The sequence below is a fragment of the Pseudorca crassidens genome, chromosome 5 (genome assembly GCF_039906515.1).
Source record: "Pseudorca crassidens isolate mPseCra1 chromosome 5, mPseCra1.hap1, whole genome shotgun sequence".
Taxonomy (NCBI): domain Eukaryota; kingdom Metazoa; phylum Chordata; class Mammalia; order Artiodactyla; family Delphinidae; genus Pseudorca; species Pseudorca crassidens.
In genome coordinates this window covers 89,703,003-89,719,148 of record NC_090300.1, presented here as the reverse complement: position 1 = coordinate 89,719,148, position 16,146 = coordinate 89,703,003, and the positions used below count along the sequence as shown (strand labels likewise).

General features: G+C 37.8%; 1 protein-coding gene across 2 annotated transcripts in view; it reads right to left on the bottom strand.

The window, feature by feature from the left end:
* USF3 (upstream transcription factor family member 3) overlaps positions 1 to 16,146 on the bottom strand; it is a 47,914-nt gene that overhangs the window by 12,709 nt on the left and 19,059 nt on the right. Inside the window, exons 2-6 of one of the 2 annotated variants that reach the window (XM_067738873.1) lie at positions 15,221 to 15,345; positions 13,738 to 13,802; positions 11,830 to 11,858; positions 9,647 to 9,729; positions 2,153 to 2,249 (exon numbers count right to left, since the gene is read on the bottom strand). In XM_067738873.1, the coding sequence (XP_067594974.1) occupies positions 2,153 to 2,249; positions 9,647 to 9,729; positions 11,830 to 11,858; positions 13,738 to 13,784 (256 nt within the window). In that variant the 5' untranslated portion in view covers positions 13,785 to 13,802; positions 15,221 to 15,345. The remainder of the gene's footprint in view (positions 1 to 2,152; positions 2,250 to 9,646; positions 9,730 to 11,829; positions 11,859 to 13,737; positions 13,803 to 15,220; positions 15,346 to 16,146) is intronic. The other variant, XM_067738872.1, reaches the window with a different exon arrangement.

The window sequence follows — 16,146 nt, the reverse complement described above, 5'->3', positions numbered from 1 at the left end:
CAGTGAAAGCCCAGAATCCTAACCACTAGGCCACCAGGGAACTCCCGACAGTCTCTTTTATAAATGGCTTTAAACTGGTTTCTATCTTACCCTTTGAAACGACAGAGACCAAGCAGAACATGTAAGAAGTAAGATGGGAGAGTGCTGAAGAAAGGACCACTTTTTCCTTGGTAGGGCCAATGTGTGTATGCTAGTGAGTAATGAAGATGTCCGTGATGCCCTACACTGTTTTAAAGGAGACAGCCTCAACCACGGATACTAAGGGTCAGCCTTGGCTCTTGGTATGTACGCTCTGTGACCCTGTACATCCCCACCTGCCGTGCCATAGTAGGTATTCTCCCCCATTCCCTCCGCCAAAGGCAGCCGATCCTCAAGGCCAGTACCTTATGAGGTAGCCTGAAGTAACAAGCTCTGTTCCAACACGGAGGAGCTGAGACTATCAGATTGTTTTTCTCAGCTATTTAAAGAAAGAGCCACAGAAGAAAGATGCCAATGTGCTATGGACATTAGAAATTAAAGGACAATTATCATGGACCAAATAATAAAGAAGATGGTTCTCACTTATTGTGCACTTACTGTATGCCTGGCGCTTTTCATTCACTGTCTCATTTAATGATAATAATAATAACAACAACAACAACAGGTAACACTTATCAAGTATTTACTCTTGTGCTGCGCTTTAAGTGCTTTACCTGTGTTATCTCTTTTAATCCTCATAACAACCACGAGATGGGACAAACACCTTTGTCATCATCACTTTTAGCTGTAAGAAACAGGTTCAGAGTAGCTATATAATTTGCCTAAAGTCGACTAGATAGATGCTATGATTATCCTCATTTTAAGACAGGGAAACTGACACTTGGAGAAGTTAAGTAACTGGCCAAAGGTACTGAGTGAGCAAAGGAAGTCAAGGCTCAAACCCAGGTGGGCCTGACTCCCAAGAGCACTGCTGTGGCCACTGTGCAAGACTGTCATGTGGACAGTGAGTATGTGGAGGAAGCTGCTGGGAAAAGAAGAGAGAGCAGATACAAAACAGAACCAAAGAAAGGATCATGACTGCGATGACAACACGGTCGGACTTAAGGGGCCTCGGGTGCTGCCCCAACCCCTGGCCTGGCTGTTCAGCTCTTCCTGAACCGCCTGCAACTTGTATTTCTTCAAGTTTCCCTTTTCCCTAGGGTAACTCGATTGCCTCAGATGCTGGACTGTGAAACCAGAGGAGCCCTCATTAGAAAAGTCTATACATCACTCTAGCCTTACTATCCCTTTTGTGGGTGCCTCAAAATGGTTACCGAATATTGATTATGTATCTAATTGCCTGACAGCATCATAAAACAGGACCTGGACCATAAAAGACAGCTGACTGAGGGGAGGGGTAAGTTGTCAGCTAACTGAAAGTAAACAAGAATTCAGAATGCCGACCTTCTGGATGTGCTTTCCAGCACTTCTTACAATAAACACAGCCCAGCATTGCTCCCACATCAGCAAATTCTGAGGTTTGTCTCCTTTTAAGGTGACCTACTGAGTTGTCACAGGAGATTCTCATTTTTCTTTTTAGCTGTTACAAGGAAACCTTCTCTCCAATGCAAATGGGAAAAGAGAACTCATCTGATAGCATAAAAAAGTCATCTCTAAAAATCAAATGTTATTAAATGACCAGGCAGTCTCACGCACACATTACATGCAGTATAAACAATTATGAACTGAATGTTTTGGCCTTCGGAGTTAACTCCTAGTTAAGTCCTGGCACAGGCATATCTTTATCTGTTTTAAGTTACACTGAGCAGGACTCCCGCTGCATCCTCTTATGGGATTCCCCTAGCTGGAAGATCCACCTGGAAGGAAGGAGATCCAGTATTATTTGCATCATGATCCAGTATTATTTGCATCATGAGTTTAGCAAACATGAAGTACAAGAAGAGTAAAAAATCAAAATTGTGTATGCCTACAAGGTTAGAGTTGCTCAAAGGAGGGGGAAAAGAGGTCAACTAGGTTGAATTTATTTGCAACACTATTCTCACAGGCCCACCCAATGCATGATCTTAATGAACTGGGGCAAGAAAGCCTTCTGTATCCTAATATAAGTTGCACTGTGACACAAAGGCCTGAACATTGAAAAAACAACAGAAAGTAAGAATCTTAAAATCTTTACCTTGTTCATTGTTTCCTCCATTAAGCAGGAGTTCATCGTTTTGCCTTTTCAATTCTGTTATATACTTAAAGGCTTGGTCCAGGATCATATTCTTGCTCTGCCAAAGAAAATCAACCATTTAAAAGTTTCACTGAAGGGTAAGAACTTGCCACAATAAAGTTAAAGCTTTGGTTTCACATATATGTGATACGTATCTTTTCAAAATTTAAAACTGCCACCATATTCAAAACTTCTACTGTTCCTCTTTCATTTAGTAAGTATTTATTGAGGCTCTGTTCTAGGCACTGGGGATATAATAAACTAAAGGGACAAAGTTCCTGACCTTGAGGAATATTATTTATTTATGAGGAACTATTATAAATTAATATCTATTTATATTTATAAATAAAATTAGGTGGTGATAAATATTATGAAGAAAAAGCAAGTAGGGTACTTCACTCACTGTTAATCTAGTCACCTCCCTTGCCCGGTCTAGGTTTGAGTTTAGATGCATCTTTCTCTAGGAACTCTTCCCTGGGCCTCTCTGTTCTAGAACTCTATATTTCCTTGGCTAGATGGTAGGTATTATTCCCCTCTTACTATGAGATTTACTGTGTGCTTTATTATTCCAGATCACAGAAGAGCATAATGGATGGGAGCGCAGATTCCCCCACTTAGCATTTCTGTAACTGGGGAAAGTTACTTAGTCTTTCTAAACCTCAGTTTTTCATTTGTAAAATGGGGATAATAAAAGTACGTACCTTGAAGGGTGTGGTAAGGATTAAAGTCTTTAATATAGAGAGAGCATGTAACACTCTGAGAACACAGTTAGTGGGGTATGGAAAGTGCTTAATAATTGCTAGCTTCTTGTAGCTACTGTTTGTCAGGTCCTATGTTAAGTACGTCAAATGCATTATTTCTTGGACTCATTAGAAGAACTATATTGTTTTTCCTTATTTGTTCAGCTTTATTGAGGTATAATTGACAAATAAAATTGTAAGATATTAAAAAAATAATAGTAAAGTAGGGTAAGGAGGGGGCCAGAGAGATGGCAGAGGTTACTCTGTACTGTGGACTGAATGTGTGTGTCCCCCTACAATTCATGTTGAAGCCCTAATCCCTGATGTGATGGTATTTGAAGGTGGGGCCTTTGGGAGGTAATTAGGTCATGAGGATAGATCCCTCATGGATGAGATCACTGCTCTTAGAAGAAAAGACATGAGAGAGGTGATCATTCTCTCTGTCATGTGAGGACACAACCAAGAAGAAAGCCCACATCAGGAACCGAACCCGGTGACACCTTGATCTTGGACTTCCAGCCTCCAGAACTGTGAGAAATACATAGTTGTTATTTAAGCCACCCAGGCTATGGTAATTTTCTTATAGCAACCCAAACTGACCAAGACATTCTGCTACAATCTATTTAATATAGGGAGGCTGGGGAAGGTCTCTCTGTAAGGTGATATTTAAGGAAAAATCTGAAGGGAGTACAAGAAATTATGCCCTGTGGATATGTGGAGGAAGAAGGCTCAGGTATCAGGATCAGCAAGGACAAAGGTCCTCAGGCGGGGCTGAGTTTGGCATGTTGGAGGAATAGTAAGGAAGTGAGTGAGACTAGAGTCAAGTATATTGGGAACAGTAAGAGGAGAGAGGCCGGAGCGAGTCTTCAAGACCATGGAAAGATTTTAGATTTTAATGTTATTCTTTACTCTGTCAACCACAACTACAAACTGTTGAGATAACAATGTCACTTGATTGAGTTTTGGTGTCATGCTCCCAATATATTCCATTCCTAAGTTTTCTCAAAATGATCGTATTTTAGGTCAAAGTTCCTGTATTCTTTACTTAAATTTTTAAAATTGAAAATATAATATATGCATATGGCAAAAAAATGTAAATAATATGAAGAGATATATAATGAAAAGTACATTCCTTTTGACTTTAGCCCTCCAAACCCCTTTCCGGAGTCAACAACTGTAAGTTACTTATGTATCTTTCCAGAAATATTCTATGCCAATACATATATATATATATATATATATATATATATAAATCTTTTTTTAAAAACCCAGATAGAAGGATACTATAAACAGTATGTTACATGGATGCAACTAGAGATTATCATACTAACTGAAGTAAGTAAAAAAGAGAAAGACAAATACCATATGATATCACTTATATGTGGAATCTAAAATACAGCACAAATGAACCTATCCATGAAACAGAAAGAGACTCACAGACATAGAGATCAGACTTGTGGTTACCAAGGGGGAGGCGGGGAGGGAGAGAGATGGACTGGGAGTTTGGGGTTGGTAGATGCAAACTATTACATTTAGAATGGATAAACAATAAGGTCCTACTGTACAGCACAGGGAATTATATTCAGTCTCCTGGGATAAACCATAATGGAAAAGAATATTAAAAAAAAGAATGTATATATGTGTATAACTGAGTCACTTTGCTATACAGCAGAGATTGTCACAACACTGTAAGTCAACTGTACTTCAAAAAAAAATTTAAGTATGTTACATTATTTTGTTTTAATTTTCAAAAATATATTTTGGGGACTTCCCTGGTGGTGCATGGTTAAGAATCCGCCTGCCAATGCAGGGAAACAGGTTCGATCCCTGGTCGGGGAAGATCCTACGTGCCGTGGAGCAACTAAGCCCGTGCTCCACAACTACTGAGCCTGCGCTCTAGAGTCCACGTGCCACAACTACTGAAGCCCGCATGCCTAGAGCCCGTGCTCCACAACAAGAGAAGCCACCGCAGTGAGAAGCCCACGCACCACAACAAGGAGTAACCACCGTTTGCTGCAACTAGAGGAAGCCCATGTGCAGCAACAAAGACCCAGTGCAGCCAAAAATAAAATGAATTAATTAATTAAAAAAATATATTTATATATCTTGGATGGTATGGTCATTTTATGGATCTTTGAATCCTTGAGCATGGTATATCTTTCCATCTGTTTGTGTTGTCTTTAATTTCCTTCATCAGTGTCTTAAAATTTTCCAAATATAGGTCTTTTACCTCCTTAGTTAGATTTATTCCTAGGTATTTGATTCTTTTTGATATGACTAAAAATGGGATTGTTTTCTTAATTTCTTTTTCAGATAGTTTGCTGTTAGTGTATAGAAATGTAACAGATTTCTGTATATTAATTTGTATCCTGCAACTTTACTAAATTCATTAATGAGTTCTAGTAGTTTCCTGGTGGCATCATTAGGATTTTCTATGAAGAGTACCATGTGTTCTGCAAACAGTGACAGTTTTACTTCTTCTTTTCGAATTTGGATTCTTTCTATTTTCTTTTCTTATCTGATTTCTGTGGCTAGCACTTCCAGTACTATGATGAGTAAAAGTGGCAAGAGTGGGCATTCTTGTCTTCTTAGAGGAAATACTTTCAGCTTCTTACCATTGAATATGATGGTAGCTGCGGGCTGTCATATATGGCTTTATTATGCTGAGGTATGTTTTCTCTAAACCCACTTTGTTGAGAGTTTTGATCTTACATGGATGTTGAATTTTATCAAAAGCTTTTTCTGCATCTGTTGAGATGATTATATGATTTTTATTCTTCAATTTGCTAATATGGTGTAACACATTGATTGCTCTGCAGATAGTGAACCATCCTTGCATCCCAGGGATAAATCCTTCTTGATCATTGTTTATGAACCTTTTAATGTACTGTTGAATTCAACTTGCTAACATTTTGTTGAGGATCTTTGCATCTATGTTCATCAGTGATACTGGCCTGTAATTTTTGTGCTCATGGATTGGAAGGACTAATATTGTTAAAATGAGCATACTACCCAAGGTAATCTACAGATTCAATGCAATCCCTATCAAAATACCAATGGCTTTTTTCACAGAACTAGAACAAATAATTTTAGTATTTGTATGGAAACACAAAAGACCCCAAATAACCAGAACAATCTTGAAAAAGAAGAACAAAGCTGGAGGTATCATGCATGATTTCAAATTATACTACAAAGCTACAGTAATCAAAACAGTATGGTACTGGGACTTTCCTGGTGGTCCAGTGGTTAAGACTCCATGCTTCCAATGCAGGGGATGTGGGTTCAATCCCTGGTCGGGGAACTAAGATCCCACATGCCGTGCGGCATGGCAAAAACAAACAAACAGTATGGTACTATCATAAAAACAGACACATAGAGCAATGAAATAGAATAGACAGCCCAGAAATAAACCTATGCACTTATGGCCAATTAACCTATGACAAAGGAGGCAAGGATACTTTGGGAAAAAAGACAATCTCTTTATTAGGTGGTGCTGGGAAAACTGGACAGCTACAAGTAAGAGAATGAAATTAAAACATTTTCTCAGACCATATACAAAAATAAACTCAAAATGGATTAAAGACCTAAATGTAAGACTGAAAACCATAAAACTCCTAGAAGAAAATATAGGCAGAACGCTCTGACATAAATTGTAGCAATATTTTTTTGGATCTGTCTCCTCAGGCAAGGGAAACAATAGCAAAAATAAACGAAAGGGACTACATCAAACAAAAACTAAGACAGTGTCCTTTCATAAAGCAAAAGTTGAGACAAAGGCAGAACCTGATAATGCCCACCTACTGCACAGTGAATGAAACTATCAACAAAACAAAAAGGCTGCCTACTGAATGCAAGAAGATATTTGCAAATGATATATCCAATAAGGAGTTAATATCCAAATATACAAAGAACTCATACAACTAAATATCAAAAACCAAACAACCCAATTAAAAAATGGGCAGAGGATCTGAATAGACATTTTTCCAAAGAGGAAATGCAGATGGCCAACAGGCACATAAAAAGATGCTCAACATCAGTATCATGAGGGAAATGCAAATCAAAACTACAATGAGATATCACCTCCCACCTTTCAGAATGTCTGTTATCAAAAAGACAACAGGGACTTCCCTGGTAGTCCACTGGGTAAAACTCCGTGCTCCCAGTGCAGGGGTCTGGGTTCGATCCCTGGTTGGGGAACTAGATCCCGCATGCATGCCACAACTAAGAGTATGCATGCCACAACTAAAGATCACGCATGCCACAACGAAGATCCCATGTGCCGCAACTAAGACCTGGAGCAACCAAATAAATAAATAAATAATTTTAAAAAACAGAAAAAACAAACAAACAGAACCCAAAAACAACAAATAAGAAGTGTTGGCGAGGATGTGAAGAAAAGGGAACCTGCATGTCCTGTTGGTGAAAATGTAAATTGGTGCAGTCACTATGGAAAACAGTATGGAGACTCCTCAAAAAATGAAACATAGAATGACCATACAATCAAGCAATTCCACTCCTGGATATTTATCCAAAGAAAACAAAAACACTAATTCCTAAAGATATATGCATCCCTATGTTCATTGCAGCATTATTTACAATAGCCAAGATATGGACACAACCTAAGTCCTCATCAATAGATGAATGGATAAATAAGATGTGACATGTGTGTGCATATATCTATATCTACGCTATACTTTCTAAAGGCTGTATTTATTTTGTTTACCAGTCTATTACTGATAAATACTTAAGCTATGAAAGAAGAATTTCGTTTTTTTTATTCTTCAGCTTTTAAAAATGTTACAGTGAATGTTCAAGCTCTACCCAGTATTTATACTATTAACTATCTCCAGTACTTTATCTGATAGCTCTCTTCATGTAGGAGTCAGTGATTTAGGGCTTTGGTTCAGCAAGTTACAATTTTGGGTCCCTTAGGCTGGGTCCCATCAGAAATCCAGTATAACCCAGGAAACACCGTACTTTAGAGAAAGAAACTAAGATAGTGTCCTTTCTTAAAGCAAATGTCGAGACAAAGGCAGAACCTGATAATGCCCACCTACTGCTTCTCTACTGCAGATGGGGGTGGGGACATGCGGCAATAGTTAAGTAAATCTAAATCTATTCAGCTTCTGGAGACCAAATACTGACTTCCATTGCACATTCTAGGGCACCAAGAAAGAGAAATGATTATGGTTTCCTTTCAGATAAACTTGTAGGAATAAAAGCCAAGGGGAGGAACGTTTTATTGGGCAAACACCAGTGCTTAGTGAGCAGCTACTACACATTGATATGTGGAGAAAGAAAAACAATCAGAAGACATAGTACAGTACCTGCCCTTAAGTTTGCCTGTGTGTTAAGGAAACAGAAAGTACCTTTTTAAAAAGACTAAAAAAGCACATTTATGCAAGACTAGGTATCATCTTGTAGGGGAGAATGAAAAGAAACTGAATTGTAAGACCTTGCTGAGGGAGACAGTGTTGTGAAGTGAACACATTGATCTGGCCCTCCCCACCAAAAGCCTGGGATGGTTTGGGACTGGGAAGCTCCAGCTACCCCAGAAGGTGGGGTGAGGCATGGGTTAAAACTGAGGGGACTGACAGAAGGATTCTTCTTTTGCAGTAATAAGAACTACACACACTCACACACACACACACACACACATCCTATGCAGCTGGATGACTTCCCCTCTTCCCCAACCACAGGAGACAAGTTTATTTTCTGTGAAATTTGAACCAGAAGATTTCAGCCTCAAGGATACTTACTTGGCACAGAAGTGGACAAGATGAGGCTCCTAAATGAAAACAGGGAGGTAAAGTAAAATCCTGCCTTCTAGAGCATGAGACTCTCCAGCACCCCTTCCCCAGCCCAGCTCCCAGAAAAATGGCAATGAGCCTTATAGTTCTTTTCCCACCATTCCCACTCCTAGGTAGGGTGCTGAAGGATCCTTCTCCGGAAAATAAAAATTAATAGCTAACCCCCAAAGAAGAAATCTACAAATACTGATATTGTTTAGTTCAGCAACAATAACAAAAACATCAGCTCACTAGCCAATCACTGGACAGTTAGGACCACCAAACCACAAGCCTGTTCAATCAGCTTTTTAATGCCTCGTTCTCAAATATGAAAAAGACAGCTAAGTATCATTAAACATTTAAGGAATGTCTCCAAAAAGAAAGACAAAACATCAAAACAGAGGAGGGGAAAAGGAAATCAGAAGAAACAAAGACAATATAGAAAATAGAAGAAACATTTAAAAAAAACCAAAACCCTATATAATATTCTCAAAGCTGAGATGATATTATATCCATAAAAAAACATGTATGAAAAGGAACAAAGAGAATAAGAAAAAAAAGACTTGGAAATTAAAAATATAAGAGCTGAAATTAAAAACAGAAGAGTTGAAAGAAACCAACTAATTGAGATTGAAAAGGAAGGGTAGAGGGTTCCAGAAGTAAAGGTTCAAAGGAAAAATTGGGAACATGGAAATTATGTGGCAATTTGACCATATAGAAACTGTACTAAGAGACTGTTGGAGGTGTGGAAAGAATTAAAGATAGGCAGGTATATAGAAAATTGAGCAAATGAAAAACAATGAGGCATTATTAACTCTAAAAAACCATTAATGGCAGGGAACAAAAATAATCATTCTGAGCACAGAAACAACTTAGGGAATTATCTGATCACAAGCAATTGGTGAAAGTATGAGTGCATTTCTTACCTGTTTCAGCGCAGGGGAGCATGGGATCAGCTCTCCTATTCTGTTTATCCCAGCATTGATTTTCTTCTTTCTATGCCTCTCCACTAGATAGAGGAAAAATTCATTTATCAAACCTTACAATACTACTGCCAAAGTGTCTCATTCTCCCTGGGTAAAGAAATTTTAGGTAAAGAAATACCTAAGAAAGTCTTATCAAATAGTATCTACTGAATACAAATAACTACAATAAGATTTCTAAGAATGTCATATTCTAGGTTTAGTGTTATGGAAATCAATATAAGCCATACCATTCATTAGGATTTAAAATAATGGAATCTATAATAATTAAATTCAAATTATAAACACAATGTGCTAATACTACATTACTCTTAGGCCATTATTATATTTCAAGTAATTATTAGAGATTCTAATGATAACTAAATTACAAGAACCCACTAGCTATGTTACTAGAAAGCTGCTTCTTTATAGCAAATGGGCAAATTAGACCTTTCTAGACAGATTAAAGAACTTTAACACACCTTTTAGGCTGACTAGAAGGCATTTTTGGAATAGAAACGGCTATTAGTTGTGACTTAAAATAGACAAGAAAAGGCATTGGTTTATTTTTTTCTATGGGGTCTGTGCTGTTCACTTTGGCCCATCTAAGAAACTGAACAACTGACAACTTCTCAATTAACTGAGCAATGTTCCAGGCTTCCGTGCTACAACTTTAAAAGTTGTATGAAAGGGGCAAGAAGATACAAGCGATGATCTAAACAGTTTTTCTATAAGACACTGTAAATAGAAAAATCAGTCTACTTTCTGTCAGTTTTCTAAAACCTTCCTTTTTACAAAGGACTTCAGCGCTTCTAAGAGGATGATCTTTCAGATATAGCATAAGTAGGTCTTGTTTTTCAAAATATATACTTTTTGCTTCATAATCTAGCAGTAAGAACATCCTTTCAATGACATCCATTTACTCTCTCTTAATAAATTACTATCAGGACATATTTATGGTCCTATGTGACATTTGATTCTAATAAAAAGATTTAGTTCATATGGCCAAAAAAATTAGATTTATTGATGTGGCCCAAAAAAAAAAACCCCACAAAGCAATAAACTATAGCTCACCTTTCTTCTGAATTCTCTAACAACAGTATTTGCTGTTATCTAAGAGCATATTTTTTAATGTGTGTAGATAAAACAACAAGAACAACAACATTAAGACTCTATCCACAGTGATAAAAGGGAATTCAAAGGTAGTAAACTCCCATTCTGGGGAACAGCAATGTCCTACCAGTGTTCAACACAACTTCCCATAGATAAAGTTTTCCCCAGGGTCCTTTCCTTAGGGAAGGGAAGAGATTATTTATAGAGTAATAGAAATTGAGTCTAAAATATATATTTTTAGATCTGACTGTAGTCCTTGATGGAAAATAAAATGTTAAAAATGTACCAAATTGTCAATGTATGCATAATTACTTCTATAAATGTTTACCTGGCTGTGGCCTATAATTTTGATGTTTGAGATAAAAATCAAATATTTTTTTCTACATTTCTTCTTATAATTGAGAACTCCACAGCTTAATTTAAGACTGTTCACATTTCAAGTACCTTTAAGATTTACAGCTACTCCCCATTTCTTCCCTACTCCTGTAGGCAGCTAGCCCACTCTAGAATTTCTGCAGAGGTACATACTCTTCACTCTTTTCAGGAGGAGTATATCTGGAATTCCTCAGTGGGTGAAATCACTTAAAACACTAGCTCCAGGGGTATATTAATCCTTAAATTATTTAATAGACTGTGAATCAGAAAATGATAAGCCATCTTCATGAGACTTAGGGAGTATTTTGTCAACTAAAAACAATACAGAACAAATTATTTTGTATTAAATAAGTAAGATACAAGGGTGTATTGTACAACACAGGGAATACAGTCAATATTTTATAATAACTATAAATGGAATATAACCTTTAAAAGTTTGAATCACTATGTCATACACCTGTAATTTATATAACATTGCACAAGTATACTTCAATATAAAAAATGCAAAATAAAATAACCCAAACAATAAAGGAACACTTTCCTAAAATGTAATGAATAATGATTCTGTGCTTATAACATAAAAACACAATCAACTGCAGTATAATTTCATTTTGAATGCAAAAAGTGCTAACAAATAAAACTTAAATTGCTGTTTCTACCTGCATTGTGTGTCTCCCGATTTTTCTTTCTGAAACAAAAAGTACAGATAAAAGGAACATAAAAATAATAGGAAAACATTTTACGTTATATTTTGAGAACCATAAAAATTAATTTTATGAATTTGTATTTGTTGTATCAATGAGAAACCATTTGAAGGAAAATTTTCTTAATAATATATTATGGTATAAAAACCTAACTGCAGATACATCAATATAAAGTTAGAATTCACAATTTTCTCAAAGTAACTACAATTCTCCATTTTTCCATACCCAGAAGTCATTGGTTGGGAAGTAGTCAATCCTTGAAAATCTTACCTATTTGAAAAATGTACTTAAGGGGCTAGTCAGCTCTCTAAGTGATGTGCCAAGTACAGCTGCCCCTTGAACAACATGGGTTTGAACTACACGGATCCACTTATACTTGCATTTTCTTCAATAGTAAATACTACAGTACCACAGGATCCACAGTTGGTTGAATCCATGGATATGGAGAACTGTGAACAGGAAGTCTGGCTATACCCCTAGCTACACGCTGTTCAAGCGTCAACTGTTGGTGATTTCTTTTTTTTTATAAATTTATTTTATTTTTTTTATTTATTTTTGTCTGCATTGGCTCTTCATTGCTGCATGCAGGCTTTTTCTAGTTGCGGTGAGCGGGGGCTACTCTTTGTTGCAGTGCATGGGCTTCTCATTGCAGTGGCTTCTCTTGTTGCGGAGCACGGGCTCTAGGTGCGTGGGCTTCAGTAGTTGTGGCTCGCGGGCTCAGCAGTTGTGGCTCACAGGCTCTAGAGCGCAGGCTCAGTAGTTGTGGCGTATGGGCTTAGTTGCTCTGGGGCATATGGGATCTTCCCAGACCAGGGCTTGAACCCATGTCCCCTGCATTGGCAGGTGGATTCTTAACCACTGCACCACCAGGAAAGTCCCTGTAGGTGATTTCTGATGTTTGCTCTGGCACCTGGCCAGGGGTAGGGATGAGTATGTACAGAAAACAAGCAATGGTACAGAAGAAACTTGTAATCCCCAGGGAGGGAAGTGTGGTAGTCACTAGCACTCACACACTAACAACTGGCATCTGAGCCATCTTTTGCATTTATGTACCTTAGGTTATCCAAACTCTTACATTTTCTTAAAAGCTAATTACTAAAAACACCAATTTTCCCTTTTATGTACAATTACTCAATACATAAGAATTCTTTAATAGCTATTTGGTAGGGAAAGAAAATAATGATTTTAATATTTAATAATGGAAGTGTTGGCCATGCAATTCTAAGCAGAAACATTGCCCAAAATGCTAGAAATTTTGAAGGAGGTATTATACAAAGAACCAGAACTAATACTGTACTAATGTGCATATTGGCATTAATGGTTTGTAATGTCACAAAATGTCTGTTGAAACTGACTGCAGCCTAAGTGAACTTAGTATCCACCACAAAGACTAATATTGAATAAAAGTAAAAATTTCAGGAGAAACTAAACATTTAGCATAGATTAGGTATTATTTTAACTACTATTTTAGTTAAATAGTATTTAACTATTTTAACTATTTTACTATTTTAACTACTATTTTAACTACTGATAGTAGTTAAGTACTAGTAGTTACTAGTAGTTACTAGTAGTTACTACTAGTAGTACTAACTACTAGTAGTTAGTTAACTACTGATAGTAGTTAACTACTGATAGTCATTTTATTCCTTACAGTGCTAGTAGAATTTAAAGGACAGGTAAATTTTAATTATGTACCCCTTTCAGTAAATCTATTTATATTCATCCACACCTATTTTTGAAGAGTAATGGTTTTCTAGGCATCCAAATGAAAGTTCCCTAAAGGACTACCTATTTAGCAAAGTGGGGACTAATTCTGCCTCTTATCTGCCAAACTATTATTATTTTTGGATTGTGTCTTCATACCTGTGCTGCTTTTTTGTAGGAGTCTCATTCTCTGTCATTTCTGGCATGGTTACAGTGATAGGAACCTACAAGGCATGGAAAGACATGTCAGAAAGTCTAAAGGCATTCTAGTATCTTGGAGAAACTGATTAATAGCAATTTGGTTTGAATACCAAGACGCTAAGAAATAAAAGTGACATCATGAAAAAGCACTGGATTAGGTGTTGTAGATAAGTACAAGAAGATAGGACAAAAAATATTATAACCAGCAGGTGGAGAACATGGTGAATGTCAAATGTGAGGTATAGCCAGAAAGTGCTTGAGAAGATTGGAGGAGAGAAAGGTCATTTTAGGTTTGGAAATCAAGAAAAGCCTAAAGGGGGTGTAGATATGAGCAAGACCTGGAAAGACAGGTAAAACACACTTGTTGGGAGAGTATGTTCTTTGTTAATGATACTGTTTGTTCATGACACAAAATTTAAAACAATGGTCCTCCTCTCTGAATGCAGAAAAAATAAAAGTGACAAGTACACAAATAAATCATATTCCATACATGGAAGCAAGCATTCATTCATTTATTCATTCACTCATTTGCCAGGCTTCTTTCATTTCAAACTGCTAGAAGTCTTAAACATTACCACTTGAGAATCGTTAAAAATCTGAGTTTGAAAATTCTATTTATATTTAAAATACCATGATACTAAAGAATACATGTACAATATGGAAATATAGACCTATGCCAAAAAAGCCTGAAAGCAAATACATTAAAATATTAATCACAGTTATATAAGGCCAGGAATATTATAGGTGACTTCTTTCTCTTTTCTGATTTTTCAGAATTTTGTAATGACAATTTTAATGCTTTTAAATCCCAGGGATTGACAACTTTTCAAAAGAGGTCTGTCAAGTTGGGATACCTGTTCTGATACACTGGAGGAGGCTGCAAGAGCAGTTTCCTATTTTCTCTTTGAGAGAAAAAGAAGGCAGCAAGTAAAGAACCGAAGTCAGCGTGAGTTTAAAATCTGGTTCTGCCATTTCCTAGCTGTGAGGTCCTGGGCAAGTTATGTAACGTCTTGGAACGTCAGATGCTTCATCTCGAAAGTGGATCATAATCACAGTATCTAGATTATTGGGCTGTTTCAAGAAACGAATGATGAAATAATGCAGGGAGAGGACAACAGCATGGTGCCTAGCTGGAGTAAGAATTTAATCAACATTGGCCATGGATATTAATGAGGTATTTCAGGTTAAGGCTTTAGCTCTAGAAAGGAGGGGGAAGGGTCCTGGGAAAGAAAGAAGTAGATGCAGACAAGGTGCTGACAGAAAAGTACTAACTGAAGCAGCCTGAGGAGAAATGTGTGCTCTAGACCCATTTCCAGCAGCTTATTCCAACCTTCTCCCTAACATTTATGAAGGTCCAGATCAGCCTAAAAAACAAGTTCACATTAGATAACCACAGACTGACAATGCGGGACACGTGAGTAAATAAATCAATCCCTGTCACCTTTCTCACCCAAGGGCTTGCAGAATTTCTTCACTTTTGATTCCTGGCTTCCAACGCCTCCCGTTTCTGATCCAAATCTATCATCTTCTGCCAGAAGATGGTCTATAAGTTATGTTTTCTTCTTACTACACAAGAGAAAAATCAGTGAATGTTTATAGGTTTCCATTAGCAGCATGGAAAACAAGGACTAGCAACCTAGAGCAGGCAGGCAGATTTTCTGTGGCATACAGAATGATCCTGAATTCTCCCCACCTCTCAAAAGTTAATGAACCTGGTTGCTTTCAAAAGTCACTTCCCCGTGGGTTATGAGTGCTCCGCCCTGCACAAAGATGGTAGCACAGCAACCACTGGACAGTCTCCAGGAGGTGATTCTCCCCTTTCTCATGCATGCTCAGTGTTCCTTGCCCTCTGCTGTCCTCAATTCTAAAATTATCTTTCCTTCAATCTCCTACTTCCCCATTCTCTCTTGTGCGAATGACTGAAAACTTACTCGAGGACCTACCACTAAGGCCCCAGGAAGACAGCCCTCAGATCTGCACATTGTCTGTGCTCTTAAAAAATGCAAATATGGGGAGGGGAATTCCCTGGTGATCCAGTGGTTAGGACTCAGCACTTTCACTGCCAGGGCCTGGGTTCAGTCCCTGGCCGGGGAACGAAGAGCCCACAAGCCTTGCACCATGGCCAAAAAAAAAAAAGCAGACATATGGGGGCTTCATCCCAGACAAATGAGAAGTGCTAGGTAGGGCCCAGGAATCTGTATTTTCAACAAGGTCTCTGGGTGATTTTTTTCTTTTTCTTTTCTTCTTTTTTTTTTTTGCGGTACGCGGGCCAGGCCTCACGGGCCCGCCCGCTCCGCAGCATGTGGGATCTTCCCGGACCGGGGCACGTACCCGTGTCCCCTGCATCGGCAGGCAGACTCTCAACCA